We start from the raw sequence: 15,262 nt of genomic DNA, 5'->3' as shown, positions 1-15,262 counted from the left end.
TGGGCAATGGAAATATATCCATATACAAGGTGTGACTACAGATTCAGTATGTTGTCCAATGATTCCAGATACCATGAATATAGTAAAAGCAATAGTATATTTGTGTGGGTAACTTTAGAAAACACTTTTTTATATACTGAAAAAGCATTGACGAGTACGTCTTGGACTAGTGAGGTTTCCCCCATTAAAAGTTGTAAAACCTAGTTAAAAGGTTCAAAAAGGTGACATTTATCTAAAAAGTGTACTAGGGTGGGGGAGTGAAGTTCAATCCAATTTTGCACACAGCCTCCAAATACGTTGACAGTATGTAGGCATCCAAACTCCATAAGCCCAAAATCCAGTTACAGATGAGTAAACAAATCAGACCATTTGCACCCAAAAGCTCAATTTGCAGAGAGTCCAAGAGACCCAATTGGTAGGGAAACTATAGGCTTTGTGGGGGAAAAAGGTAAAGGTTTTACAAATTTAGAAGTGGGAAAGTGTTGTAGCCACCTTCAATACTCATGGTGCATTTGGATAGATTAGATAGATCGATAGATTTTAAGATCGACTTTGTAATATAGGATTTCACTTGGAAAAATCAGATCTCCATGTTTTTATTATAGGCATTTTTATTACATGGCACAAGTAGGCTGACAAACAGCAACACCAGAAGGAAAGAGGCTGTTGCAGGGATTAATCGATTTCAGATATTTGTGAACATAGCCAATACCTATGCAGGTATCATAATAAAATAAAACCAGGACAATATTTGTGTCATTACTGAGCCTGTATGTCAGTACAAGAAGTAGTCTCTGAATAGAGCCCTACATACTGGAAAGCAGATGAAGGCATTGTCTGCTGGCATAAGTGGTAATAAAATACCTGAGATGTTAAGTGCATGCATCCTGTGTAATATAAAATATATGTGTGATGGTAGGCTAACAAATCACTAAAGCTTTTAAAGTAGACCTATCTGCAAAATAAATAAATATCTATAATAAAACTCATGATAAACTGTAGTGCAATATCTTCTATCTTGATGGATCATTGGATTACCAGATTTAGTACCCCACTTATATGCATATTGATTAATAGAACACATTTTTGCTCAATACACAACATCTAAAAATGACAAAATGCTGTAAAATAGTAAGCCATAAGATTAGGAGCTGACAACCCTGCAAAAACAACACAAACATCTGCATATAGTTAGCGAGGTATGTCCCAGTTACACAGGAAGAGAAAATTTCTAATCTTATTAATGTAATTATGATATAGGCTTGAACATGTTCCACAGGTGTGGCTGTGTGCGCCTTGTAAAAGTTCTTTATGGTGATGCAACAGAAAGACGTAGAGCTGCTAATTAGTCAATGTAAATGTTCAGTTGTTGAACAGAATATAGTTATGAAACATTGACAAAAAGTGCCAGCTTTTCCTAAACCATTCTTAAAAAGGAAAATTACCTTTTATAATATTCGTATACAAACAAGAATTAAGAAAAAAAAAAATGCATCTGTAAGGACATATTATTTACTGGAGGGATGGACAGAACAAATGTGAACAGACTGTCTGCTCTATAAAGTCTAGTAATAGTGTTTGCTTTGGGGACACTTTAAGATAGGGGTGTCAAACTCTGCCCTGCGGGCCAAATCTGGCCTGGCATGTCCATTTTTTTGGCCCGCAAAAGAATTCTTAATATGAATTGCAGCTTGCCCCCCGCTACTGCAATCCGTAGTAATGGCGGGCCAGCTGCAATTTATATTAAGCTGCTGTTCTATAGACGCAAGTACAATGCCGCTACTACAATTCCCGGCATCACTCGCATCTCTAGACCAGCGGCCTCTCTGCCTATGCGTCGCCCTGCATTTTATAGACACAAGTGATGCTGGGAATTGTAGTACTGACAGGTAAGATCAATAATCAGGAATTATCAGGAATATTATTATCAGGAATTATCATAGAGCTATTGCTATAATAATTGTTTTACTGTGCCAGAGAATCCAATGTGAAACCAAATGAATGCAGCAATTCAGCATTTGGTTTCACATTGCATTCTCTGGCAAAGTAAAACAATTAATATCAATAAGAAGAAATAACATGTGAAGAGCATGCAGTAATATGCAGTGGATTGATCTAAATAAATCCACTGCATATTACTGCATGCTCTTCTCATGTGTTCTCTTTTCTTCTTTTGGAGATTGTTTTATCAATAAAGTTTGGCCCGCGGCTCGGTCTACGTTTTTAATTTCGGCCCGTTGTGTATTTGAATTTGACACCCCTGATCTAGGAAGAATAAAGCAGAAGCAGGACACGGATGCCGTTATGTGAATCTGAAGCACAACACAAAAAGGTGTTTCTTAGACGTGCCTAAAAGCTAGGGGTTTAGGCGAAAGCCCTTTTGATGGCTACTACAAGTTAAAAGTGCAACTAAAGTCGGGAAGGTCCCTAATGCAGAAAAGCACAGTCAATGTTTTCTTACCTGCCTGCTTGCCACCCATCTGCCAAAACTTGTTGCTAGGGATAACTGGCAATCCCAGTTTCCATTGAGTGTTGGGACTGAAAAAACTCCCACACATTATGTCAACCTAGCCCAGCCAATCAAGATGATCAAAGTTTGGATACAACTCCTGCATGCCCATATCTTAAAACATATCAGCAGTCAGCAGCGAAAATAGTGGGAGAATCCTGGACCTGTCTTCATATTATAATATTATATATAATTATAATATATTCCACTTTATTTCTAAAGGCACCCCTTATGTATTATTAAAACTGTACAAGTGGGGGGGAGCTACCTACTGACGGAGTCGTCTTCTTTTTTTACTTAGCAATTAAAGACATTTCTTCTACTCATTTATAAAAGAATTACAAATTGTACCTGACTGCAATACACTTGGGTACAGGCTCCAAGGAAAAGTAAAATTACGTTAATTCAACCATTCCAGGTGCATATTATGAAAAATTATTCTGAATAGTGTTTTTTTCACATCTATTGTAAGAAGAGGGGAAATGTTTGTTTGTTTAATTATTTATCAATCCAGCATCTACATCTTTTTCCTTATTTCCAGTAAGCCCACCTTAACTTTACATTACATTGAGGTACATCATCACACATTTTCTTGAGGGCCATGTATGTATGGTTTGACACAGAACAATTACTAAAATATTTTGTGATGTAATGTTGCATCTGGTGAACTTTTCTGTCTTTATAAAGGAAAGAGGAAAGAGAACTGTGCAGATGTCCCCAGTGTGAAAATAGAGATCATGAATATAAAAGAACTATAAATATTTGCAGATGTGTTCTAGGAATCCTTTAACATTTTTTTTACACCAGTGATTATTTGTAGCAGACATGTCAATTGTTACAGATTTACAGAACTGCAAGCAGATTTTTAAACTTCATCGCAATGAATCGTAAGATTGCTAATTGTTGCAACCTCGTTTATATATGGACAGCCAAATTTGCTCATTATATATGCAGATTTGACTTTTTGTTTAGTAGTACGTTCTTGTCGTTTTGATGCCCCTTATATTATACTGCTACCAGACAGGGTCTGGAAGATTAAGAAAGCTTTACTTTAGGTATAGCTTTAAGGTATACACATTAGTGACCGCTATAGTGTACAAAATATCTTGCACTAAAAAGCAGCAAATCATTGCATTCAGTAGTACATCTACAGTTCTAACATGCATGTGCAGAGATTGGCACTTTTTTTTACATTTTCAGGAAGATGCAAAATAAAAAGAAAGACGGAAGAAGATGGTGACGCTTGATGTCCAGTCTGTGCTGGGTATAGTTTGCAAAATGTATTTCAACAGGTAATTTGTTTCACTGAAGTATCCTGAAAAATGTTCTACTCGGTGTATTGAAGTGCACCTGTGATGTGATGAATATACAAGAGATATAAACAATTGTAATTGTAAATACCTCTATAGTGTATTTATGACCTAAGGAAACTAGAGCAGTTAGAAGGGGACATAAGACATACTGAAAAAGCATATTGCAGTATTACATAATAAAAGCACGTTGCTGCATTAACATTTTGTATCTTTATTTTAGCCCAGTCAGACTCCAGTCCAGCAGATTTTTTCTGCGAACATATTCTTTTTCCTTGTTCATATATTTAAAATTCAGATCACAATCACAGCCTGAATTCCAATGACAAATGATGAAACACAGTCCCAAAGAGATGTGCAGCATTCTAAATATACTTGCCTTTATTTAATACGTTATTCACATTTTGAAATGCTATTGATTTTACAAGATAAAACTCATTTTGTTGATTCATTTGTTGAGCGCAGACACCAGAAGGTTTTCTCAGTGTCTCCAAAGGCAATGTATTAGAATATACTCAGAGCCACTTATTCCCTTAGAAGATGCTATAAATGTGCACGGGTGCTCCCTAGCCTCAGAGGTCTGCCTGATCTAAATTGCACATGAGGAAGCAATACAATTACACAGCTTAAGAGGCAAGTTTAGCTAGTATGAAAAATTTGTTGTGACAATCTCATTGACAAATATCCATGTAAAAGCTCCAGCAGTGCATTTGAAATTCTAGGTAATGAAGTTAGCTGTTGGACAAAAGCAATGTCCTGCATAGTTTTGCAGCTTCTTAACATTTCTTACTTAAGTCTAAAGGCCAAATAAAATTCAGGTTGTGCATGGAAAATGGTTCGATCTAGTACTTTTATTGTACACATTAAAACCAATAATGACCCACGTTTTTTTTTTTTTTTTTGGTACCCTAATCTGTCCTTCAAGGTATTAATCGGGCTTCCTCGAGCATTGACCAGGAGCTAACAGAACAGGAGGATGTAAACTCACTCGATGTTCCTGGATTTGACAGTTTAAATTAAAAAAGAAAAACCTAGGTAAGCCTTGCAACCATGGGAAGGAAGGGAGGTGAAATGGGTACTTTAAGGGCCTTTTTTGACAGGCTTTTTGCCCTTTAAGGGGGTTTTACATTCCCATAGAAGTATAAAGGGGTGCAAAACCCACTTACAGGAGGTCAAATGCAGTTCAAACACACCGGTCAGTGAATTCTGAAAGATCTCCGAAGCATCTTAAACTGAGGTCAGATACCATCAAACCTATTGCCGATTAACACAGACACGTAGGCAATGTAGGTAGGCATGGGACATCTTTACAGCCATTCAGATCACTTCTATATTAAAGCCACAAGCCTACTTCAAAAAAAGACAATTTTCATTAAAAAAAAAATTTATAGGGCCTTTTCACAAAAGATGGGGGCGGGGTTGAAATTCTATTTAGCAAGTTATTGCTTTTCAAATTCCATTTTAATTTTTAAATTTTACTTTAGTGTATGTTTATACCAAATACCTTATTGTTGGTGTATGATGTAATGTGATCTTCCCAATACCACAGTGCAATGAGCAATGATAATACACAGGCATGTTGTACAGAAAGGGTTTGCTGGTGTTTCAGGTTATTGCGTTTGAACATGGTAATTTGTCATTATGCAGCCTTATGTTTATATCTGATCTCTGCACTCCTAATATGTCTAAGCCAGCGAGTATAAAGACAATGAGTGTTTGCTATAAATTACTTCATGTGCTTGCTCCACAGATCAAGTTATTAAATCAGTTCATTTAGTTGACAATGTGAAAGGGTTACAGTAAATGGGGGGGGGGTGAATCACAATAAGGGTTTTTTATACGAATAGTAACTTTTCATTTCAAACATCTGACTACACGCTTGTGAACACACCAGATTTTCATTAAATTTGCCACCCTTTCAATTTCATGTTACAATACTATACAGTCCATTGAAGTGGTAAGGTCTACCTAAACTATCTGTTTATTTGAATATGATGTCTATCTTCTCAAATTCAAGGTAAATTAGGTTTCCAGAGCAAAAAATATAAAAACATAGCTATAGACATGTCTACTGACTAAGCCAATAAAGGGTGAAACCCAGGTCACAATATGTGTCATATGCTGGTATTATGTATCAAACTTTCTATGCAAGTACAGTAAGTTGGAGACCATAGCTAAATCATTTCTCTCTACAATTAGTCCTAATATATCCCTAGTAGGTGGAACTGCAAAAATGAAGGATAGAATACTTCTGTAGCTTCAATAAGTGCTGGGTTGTAAGACTTTTGTAGCTACAGAGTAATTGTAGGGCCAAAATCTGAAATCTTGCTCCAACCGATTGATGATTTTGCTGAAAGTCCCTTAAACTTCTAAACCACTGACACTATTGGCCTTGATGTTAAAGCAAGGATGATTTTTGCTACATATGTATTGTTTTGTTTGAACAGCTTATATACTGTATATCCCAGTTTGGGATTTTTTTTAAATTAGAAGCCAAACAATAGTGAATTTAGATGAGGCATTAACACAGTGTGATTTGTGTATTTGTTTTTAGTGAAATTCTAACCGTTCTCTCACTGCAGTCATTGTTGGCAGTTTAAACTGGCTATAAACAGAAAATTTAAATCTTTATTAGTGGTGAAATAATGAATCGTTATTATACCCCCTGGAATTTGCAATAAAGGCATGTCTGGAATTTTTAGTAAATGTATACATGGCCTTCTTTCATCACTCAGGCTAACAGTACATGGGCAGCATAAAACACTACCAGATTTCAATAGACCACGACGGGTAGCCAGCCACTAATCTCCTGATACATAACAGGCCAGCCAGAGCCTATGGTGAGAAAAAATTACATTAAAATGAATAGTGTGTTATAACAGCACAGACATTTTTGTTAACTATTGCAATTAGAAAACCAGTAGCCTGAATTACTGTATGGCTGAAAAGCCTTGGTCATTGATAAACAGTTGCCAGTGGGAATCAGATGTTTAGGTTGAGTGTGTATGTTTGTTGAAGAATGTAACTGGTTGTTGCATACATATTTACATTTTTTTTACTCTGGCTTTAAAAGATTAGATATAGATCTAGATAGTCTTACACTGAGCACATACGATGAGATTTTTCCATGATATACCAACTGATCTTTGCAATCGACTATAAATATTTCATAAACCATCCACTTCTTTGATGCATGCGCTAAAATATTATCAATTTTACCTTTTAGAGATAATAAAATATTGATTGTAATACAATGGTTAATAAAATCTTAAAAAATCAATTTTCAATCAACACTGTCCAGATATTAATAAAATAGGATTTGTGTTCATTTATTGAGTAAAGGCCAGATTTAGTATTTCTGGGAAACGAATGCTATTGCAATCACACCAAATATCTAACAGACATTCATTAGAATCTGATTGATAGATCTGATGCATGGTGACTGTTGGGCAATTTTTGCGGTGTTATGAACCAATGAATTTTGGAAGTTGAATGTCTGGTTTTCATAAACCTGGCCAAACACATATGGGTCACTCCTATGCACTACAAGGCTTACAGACATGTCACAAAAGTTTTATTTTATATGTGAACACATATTATACATAAAAAATGTGATTTAAATTTTTATTCAGTGAAACAAAATCCACTTGAATAAAAGTGCCGCTTACTGTGCTCCTTACACCTTCCACACAAGGCATTCACCAGATCATTTGGACCCCGTAAGAGAAATGATCTATAAGTAGTTATGTAACTTGGATAACTTTTTGGATTGCTATGCTTTTTACTTTAAAATTAGTTTGATTGCACCTGAAGGCCAGCCTATTCCTATTTACAGTAATAAACCCTTTAATTATGTACAAAAGGATTATGAACAACAAAAGGCTTAGATGCACATTTCAAAAAGTTTTATTTTAATTTAGGTTTCATGTAAGATTCCATTTTCATAGCTCTTCTGCTAGGATTGTAGCATCCTGTCACATGATTCTGCCTCCCTTATTTCCTCCAGAATGCATGGGTAAAAGAGCAGCATACTAATTCCACAGCCAATCTGAAATCAAGAATACCCATATGCAGAACATTCCAAAGGGACAGCCAGCTCCAGATGGGGGGGGGGACTTTGCATTTAGGTGTACCCCAAGGCATTTAACCCCTAACTGCCATCCTAATGAACACTGGAAAAAAATATTTATTACTTCAGTTCCTAAATACTCTATCAGAGTGTAAATGTTTACGGTATTTGTTCTATAAATGTGTGGAATAAACACAATACTACACTATTACATGCTTCAGCTTCAGACACAGTAGATATGTAATAGAACCCATCCCAATAACAACAGAGGTCATTCTGCGAGGGGCAATGGGTGGTGTGTATGTTTACCTGCCAGCACATTCCTGTTCCTCACCATACCATGGCCTCTCCCTAAGCTTTACCTGTCAATGAGTATGGTATCAGCAGACAACTCAGATAAGTACTCTACCATTATCATTCCCAAGGTCATCCAGCAGGAAAAACTTTATACTGCAAGGAAGGGACACTTAAACACAACTGCCTCCTGTACAAACAGGCAACAGCATTGTACACTGCTTCACCTACTTAAAACAGCTTTATAAGCTGAAGGAAATTTCCAAAATTATCAGCATGTTTATACATGAAACATTTTTTATTATTTAAATGAGCACAGATTTTGTGCAGCTAAAGAAATACTAATTCTGGATCATGCCATCTGTTTACTAAAGGCATTAAGAAACACAGACGGGAGTCTGATTTTACTACTGCAGGCAAGATCTTTTTTTTTTTTTTTCTAAGTTAGACCTTCAAACAATAACTATGATTTAGGACACAATAGTTGACATTTTTGCTTCATACCCTGGAGCTAAACTAGCTCCTCATTCTCCTCCATAGATGAGAACTTACTGAGATCCGAAGCAGTCATTTTGGCTTCACTCACCACTAAACCAATGTCGCAGCTCTGCCTGCAGTCCCTGCATGGACAGATACCTCAAAACTAAGGTTTGTTAATAAAAAAGTTATTTCTACTTTCTCCAAAAACATATTTTACTCTAGCAAATTGTTTAAAGGTGTCCCCTTTCATTCTTTCACGTTCATTCCTGGGTATATTACTGGGGATTGAAGAAACAGTACATGCTGATGGTACCCAGGCTTTTAAGCAAACTTTGCTTCACTTTATATGCATTCAGTTGAACTATTCCGCCAATGTTTGTTATGCTGGTCAGTCTTAGAATTTACATTCTTCTGCCACACTAAAAAGTTGCAAAGGGGAGATCTCCATGACCTCTTTTCAGTTTCTGGCGTCACTGGTCATTATACTGGAGAACAAATCATCATGTGATGTTCTTCATTGTTCAATGAGCAGGCAGATATAGACGCCTATAAGCTGAAAGATTTAAAATTGTAACCTCTTAAATATGTAATCATTAACACTACCAACTTCATCGTTGTGAACCCCATATTGGATATCTGCGTTAGTTTGCTTGATAGAACTCAAAATATCTTACTTAATTTGGATACGTCTGGTATCTTCCACTTAGATTTACAAAGACAGACACATATTGAGTACCTGTCATTAGCAAGATCAAATACTGCTGTAAGATACTAACTGGTAGGACGCCAAATGAAGAGGGGGGGGGGGGGAGTATCGGGAAATCCGCAAAGATGGGGAAAAAACTGTTAGGGTTTCCATTTTAACAATCAGTTAAAATATCTCCACATCCTCAGACAGAGAAAATAAATGAAAAGTCAATGCAGCATTGTCACTACAGTAGATCAATCTTTGTACAATCAATACAAATACAGCTGACTGTATGAGTAAAAGCCTCCCCACAATCCAGCAACATGCATCAGAAGGCTTGGGTTACACTACATGACCTTGGTCAAATGATGATTTCAAGTCAAGGTATCAACAAATGTGGTTCAGTCAAGTGAAAGCAGCTCTCATACATTTGTTTGCCTTTAGGTTGCTTCTACTGGCTGGAGTAGCTATCAATGCACCATTATGACAGACCTGAAAAACAATCAGATGCCGGTGTTCTAGTAAACATGATCCTGAAGGGTTTTGTCTTCTGAGAGATTTTAGCACAACAAAGCAAAGCCATAATATATATATATATATATATATATAAAAATACTATGTAACAATAATGATAATAATAATAATAAATAGACCTAATGGGCCTAATTTCTTTAAACTCCCCAAGGCTGGAGAGAATACACTTTGATCCGTGAACTTGGTATTTTCTCCAGCTTTGAAGAGCTTTAATAAATCAGGCCCAATGGATCTGCAGGTCTGATAACTGTATTTTGTTGTCCAAAAATGTTACTCCTAAACCAATTCTGCACATGAATAATGCCCAGAGAAAACTGTAAGAGTGGAGAGTTACTTTAAATTTACTACAGCAACCAATTACTTAAAGCAGTTACACCCAATAACTTTTCTTTTTCAATTTAAAATGTGCAAAAACTCTGATTCACCAACCACCTTTCAGTGTTGAGATTGCTGTAAAATAATAATAAAGTAAAATCTACAAGTTATCGTACTTTGTTCAAAGCATTGCCTCTACAATTCCACACTAGGTAAGAATAAAACTGGTATGTATACAATACATTTTCTCATGCAAAGCATCTAGTGTATTATGCCTGCAGGATACTACTGTAGTCCTTAATAGAAAGAGCAACAAACCAATATGTAAATATAAAACTGGGTGAATGGTGTGCATTTCTGCACCCTACAAATGTTTCCTAATACTGCAGGCAGTATAGATGAAATGAACTTCCCTATTTAATGTACAGCGCTGTGTCATATGTTGGCGCTGTATAATTCCTGTTTATTAATAATTTTAACTTTCCAACACATGTAAGTACCAAACTGGACACATTTCCTCTGTCACAGTGAAATGGAGGAGCTGATGCTGCAGATTGTACAGTCCAGTTCTGCTGCAGGAACCAATAATGTTAATGTATACAAACTGCACAGGAATCAGATTGTGTACATATTTACATTCTGCTCCATATTCTAAGAAGGATTTTGGCAGGAAGAGTGTAGATTGCCTTCTATCTGTAGCTGTGCTTGAAAAGGGCAAAGCAGAAAAAAACTTCCCAAAGGAATCTGCTTCCTTTACCCTTCCCCCATAAAGATAACATTAAGGAATACTGCTCTAAATGCCAGATCAAGTAACACACTGAGATTGGGAGTTTATGGGGCAGCTGCACACTTATTTTATTTTTTACGGACATCTGAAAGGCTAAAACCATCCATAAACTATCTAATCTCTTGGCTTCTGTCTTGGGTGGCAACACATGGACAATATCTGTCATATAAGCAGGATCAGAGAGATCTGTCAGTATTTTGTGCAGATTACAGGCAAAGTCATTCAAAAAGGGAACACTGCACACAAATCTGACAATGGAGCCAACCTATATCTAGGAGCTTTTTACTAAAGAGGTTATCACTATTAACCAGTTCGATATGAGCTAAATTTTCAGGTCTACTCTGGAAAACCAACAGCTGGAATCTGGTTAATAAAATACAAACCTTTTCTCCGTCATCTTTTATTTATTGCATTAACACTCCTTACTAGAAAAGTTCTAGACTATTGTTGATAAGGTCATGCAGGTTTCCCAGGTGTAGGTTCATTACAACGAAGTCTACAACCTGGAAGGTTACTGCCATCAATCACCCCCTTTTTTTGTGTGATTCAGGTCCAAAGAATTAGCCATCAGTATTATCAAGCTTGTGTTTCCCTCCCCAATTTCTTAGTTTTTAGAACAAAGCAGCAAAGGGGTCACAGAAAGGGCAGTTGTATGATTTTGTGACTCATTGCAAGATATACGTGTTTTATTCTTTTTCACTTCTGCTTGCCTAAACCCTACCCTTACATTAATGGATTAAAAGGTCCATATATAGGTATTTGCATGCTACATGCCGAATAATCTTAATCTACAGAAGATAACGCTTACCTCATTGGCTTCAGTATTTGGTTCCTCCTTACAGTTAATCCCAAACCCAGAATTCATGTTTGCAGCCTGAAGGATGATGATGTTTTTATCCAGTAAACCTCGCTTGACTTTACATTTCAGTAATCCTTGCAGCACTTCTCAGTTTGTCTTCCAAAGTAACATGCATCTTCTGCTCGAGCCATCCACAGACACAACTTTTACAAGTGTGGCATGCAGGAGAATAGGATTTGGAGCACATAGGAAAAAACAGTTTCTCAGCCTGATGGGATCAGGCTTGCTTTGTAAGTGCTAGACGCAGACATGGAACAACATTAACTGCACAGCAACAGGACTTGTGATGTGAAGATGAATTAGAAAGAAAAGAAAACCTCAAGTGCTTGGAAAGAGCTGGTCTGCAGCTGTGCTGCCTATAGCTGTGTACTGGTTCCAATGAGGACACCTCCCCCCTGGAAGATCACACAGTGTGCAAAGTCCACTTCAGCAATTCATGTCAGCAGAGAGAACATACAAAGCACCTCAGATAGGAGACACAAGACAGTTCAGCTGGGCACTCCATGATAAAGTTTCTGGCTGCCTCTCATATGGGAGTGCATGGCTTTGTGATCAAAAACAGCTGTCTAGCTGCTGGCTACAGAGTGCAATGAATGGGCGGGCTAGGAGCTGTGACACTCGAGAGGGGGGAGCAGGGGATGCAGCAGCCACAGCACTTCACAAATTCATGGATCTCCTTTCAAATGGATAATCAAACAAATATGCCAATGCATTATGTGGCTGTTATAACATTACAGTTTTAGTTAGCAGATGTGTTTTCTGATGCTCTCACAAAAAGAAAAATCAATTACTGATACAAAATTGTAAGTATATAACAAGGCAACAGGAACTAGCGTCAAAAATAATCCAGAAATTTAGGACAGAACTGCATAATGGCTTCAATGATGACCCGCTACCTCTAAAGCAAATGAAAAGGGACATATAGCTCAAGGGTAGAAATACTTTGGCATTGATGAACTGAAAATAAAGACCAAAAGCATGGTTGTCTGTTCTTATTTTTCAATATCAAACTAATGATCACATTTTCTTTCAGTAAATTCATCTGATCACCTTGAACAAGAAGGCTCAATTGTAATAAATAAAACAGAAAATACAAAACAAACTTAGCAGAACTAATGTAATGAGCCCAAACAGCATTACATCTGCTCCAGGAGCGCTGAGTGTAGCAGAAAGTGCACGAGGCTTGGATGTTATCCTAAAAGTCTATCTACACTGATAAAATATTTTTCTTTATAAATAAATGGGAGGGGGAACACTTTTTTTAAACTTTCATTTGTCTTGCAGTTGGCAAGCACTTCCTGTCCTGCGGAGATGTTTATCAACAGACAGGAAGTAAATCTCTCCAACCAAGCCTTCGATGGCAGTAAATCTTGGCATAAATGTTTCAAGGTCACCATATACCCAAGGTCACCATATGAAAGGCTTGACATACCTGTGTTTATACAGCAATTTCAACTGTCCCCTGCACCTGAGAGCATGCCCTACAAGATATCCAAAATTATGGAAAAGCCTTTATTGCTGAAGGATAAACTAGCAAAGGAAAAAAATTTATTGGATGCTATATGCAAGGACCCCACTGTTGCTCACTCAGCTTACTGACCTACTTTCTAGGTGCTTTATGTCACTCGTTTCTATTATTATTAAACAGGATTTATATACTGCCAACATATTACGCAGCATTGTACAATAAATACGGGTAGCAAATGGCAGTCAGTGACACAGGAGGAGAAGACCCTGCCCTGAAGAACTTACAGTCTAGGAGGTGGGGGAAGTAACACACACAATAGGATGGGAGATATGTAGTGGTGGGAAGTAGTGACAGTTTCAAAAGACAGAAGAAGATGGGTAGGCAAGTTTGAAAAAAAATGGGTTTTGAGCGTTCCTTTAAAATGAGCAGAAAGTAGGAGCAAGCCGAATAAGACGAGGAAGAACATTCCAGAGAGTTGTGGCTCTAGAAAAGTCTTGGAGCCATGCGTGTGATGAGGTTATGAGTAAGGAAATCAGTAGTAGGTCATTGGAGGAGTGGAGGGAGTATTTTTTTTTTTTTTTTACCAGGTCAGAAATGTAAGTGGGACAAGAGCTGTGGAGGGATTTGAAGGCAAAGCACAGGAGCTTGAATTTGATCAGACTTTGTTTAAATTTAAAATACACTTGCATAAAGGAGAGGTCAGGTACTGCAGCCTTCATATTTATCCTAGAGAATGATAGCAAATGGCCGAATTTATAAATTTTTTGGATTCAACAATTATAACGTTAAATGTATTAGACATATGGAGCCAGGTAACTTGTAAAATAAAAAATAGATTACCGAAGGCAGCCCCTATACTTTACCTATAACAGAAGAATTGTTCTTAGTCTGGAAACAGAGGAACCTTTCACCATTCTTAACCAGCAGTAAAGCCGTATCTGACCGTTCTAGCAACTGGCAACATGGAGTTCATCATTCTCAAAGATAACAATACAAAATCTGGTTTATCTATAATATAAGAATACATAAATAGAAGTTCCCTCATAAAGCAGTAGAAATTGCCACCTTCCTATAAAATTCAGTATATCAAACAATGAACTAACTAAAGAGGCCTTTGAGTCAATTTAGGGAGTTTTAGTGGCATTGGTGGCTACTAAATTGTCTACTTTGGCTTATCACCTGAATGCTGAAAGTTAAAAGGCCTCTTTGGTTCCTTGTTTAATATACTTAAAATCTGGATTATGTTCATTTCCAACAACAATGTCCAATTTAAGAGTCCCAAGGGTAACTTTATACCCATGAAAATGGATGGAAAGCTGCATCTTAATCTATAATCTACTTTTTATAATTTCCAATCCTATAGCATCAGACAATTGCCAAAAATATTGTAATATATAAAAAAAATCTGAAAAACCTCCATGTAACAGAGATAACCCCTTAAAGCAACATTATGGCTACACAAAGGTAAGACAATTGGTGTTCAGCTTAGAGCAGAGGCAACAATTATAAATGCCTCACCTTCATTTGCACTAATGACACCTCATACTTTTAATGGAGGAAGCGTGGACAGTAGTGATAGTGATGGGGCAATATTAATGTGGGCACACTTGATAGCGTGGGCAAAAAAAACTGCCCCCCACCTCCCCTTCCAAAAAAATAGTAGTAACAATAGCAAATCTTAAATATTTTTGGAATCAGTAGAATTCATGGATTTAAAGCATTGTGTAGGAATACATTCATTATATTCAATAGAGAAAAATTGTGTACGAATACATTCATTATATTCAATAAAGAAGGTGCCTAGAAGCAGGAAAGTATGAATGTCAAACTCCTTGTACATGCTCTCATCATCTCCCGTCTGGACTACTGTAACATTCTTCTCGCTGGTATTCCACTAACCCGACTCTCTCCTCTACAGTCTATCATGAATGCTGCAGCCAGACTCATCC

The 15,262-nt window shown here is 36.9% G+C and overlaps 1 protein-coding gene across 3 annotated transcripts in view; it reads right to left on the bottom strand.

Annotated features, from left to right (window-relative positions):
* MCC (MCC regulator of WNT signaling pathway) overlaps nt 1-15,262 on the bottom strand; it is a 159,341-nt gene that overhangs the window by 104,318 nt on the left and 39,761 nt on the right. The window contains exon 1 of one of the 3 annotated variants that reach the window (XM_072416084.1): nt 11,795-12,358. The exons of the other annotated variants lie outside the window; for them this stretch is intronic. Within the exon in view, the coding sequence (XP_072272185.1) occupies nt 11,795-11,851 (57 nt within the window). The 5' untranslated portion in view covers nt 11,852-12,358. Of the gene's footprint in view, nt 1-11,794; nt 12,359-15,262 lie in introns of those variants that run through there. 3 annotated transcript variants of the gene reach the window in all.

The sequence above is a fragment of the Pyxicephalus adspersus genome, chromosome 6, assembly GCF_032062135.1.
Source record: "Pyxicephalus adspersus chromosome 6, UCB_Pads_2.0, whole genome shotgun sequence".
NCBI lineage: Eukaryota > Metazoa > Chordata > Amphibia > Anura > Pyxicephalidae > Pyxicephalus > Pyxicephalus adspersus.
Note: the sequence above shows the minus strand (reverse complement) of the source record. Positions and strands in the feature narration are given on the sequence as shown.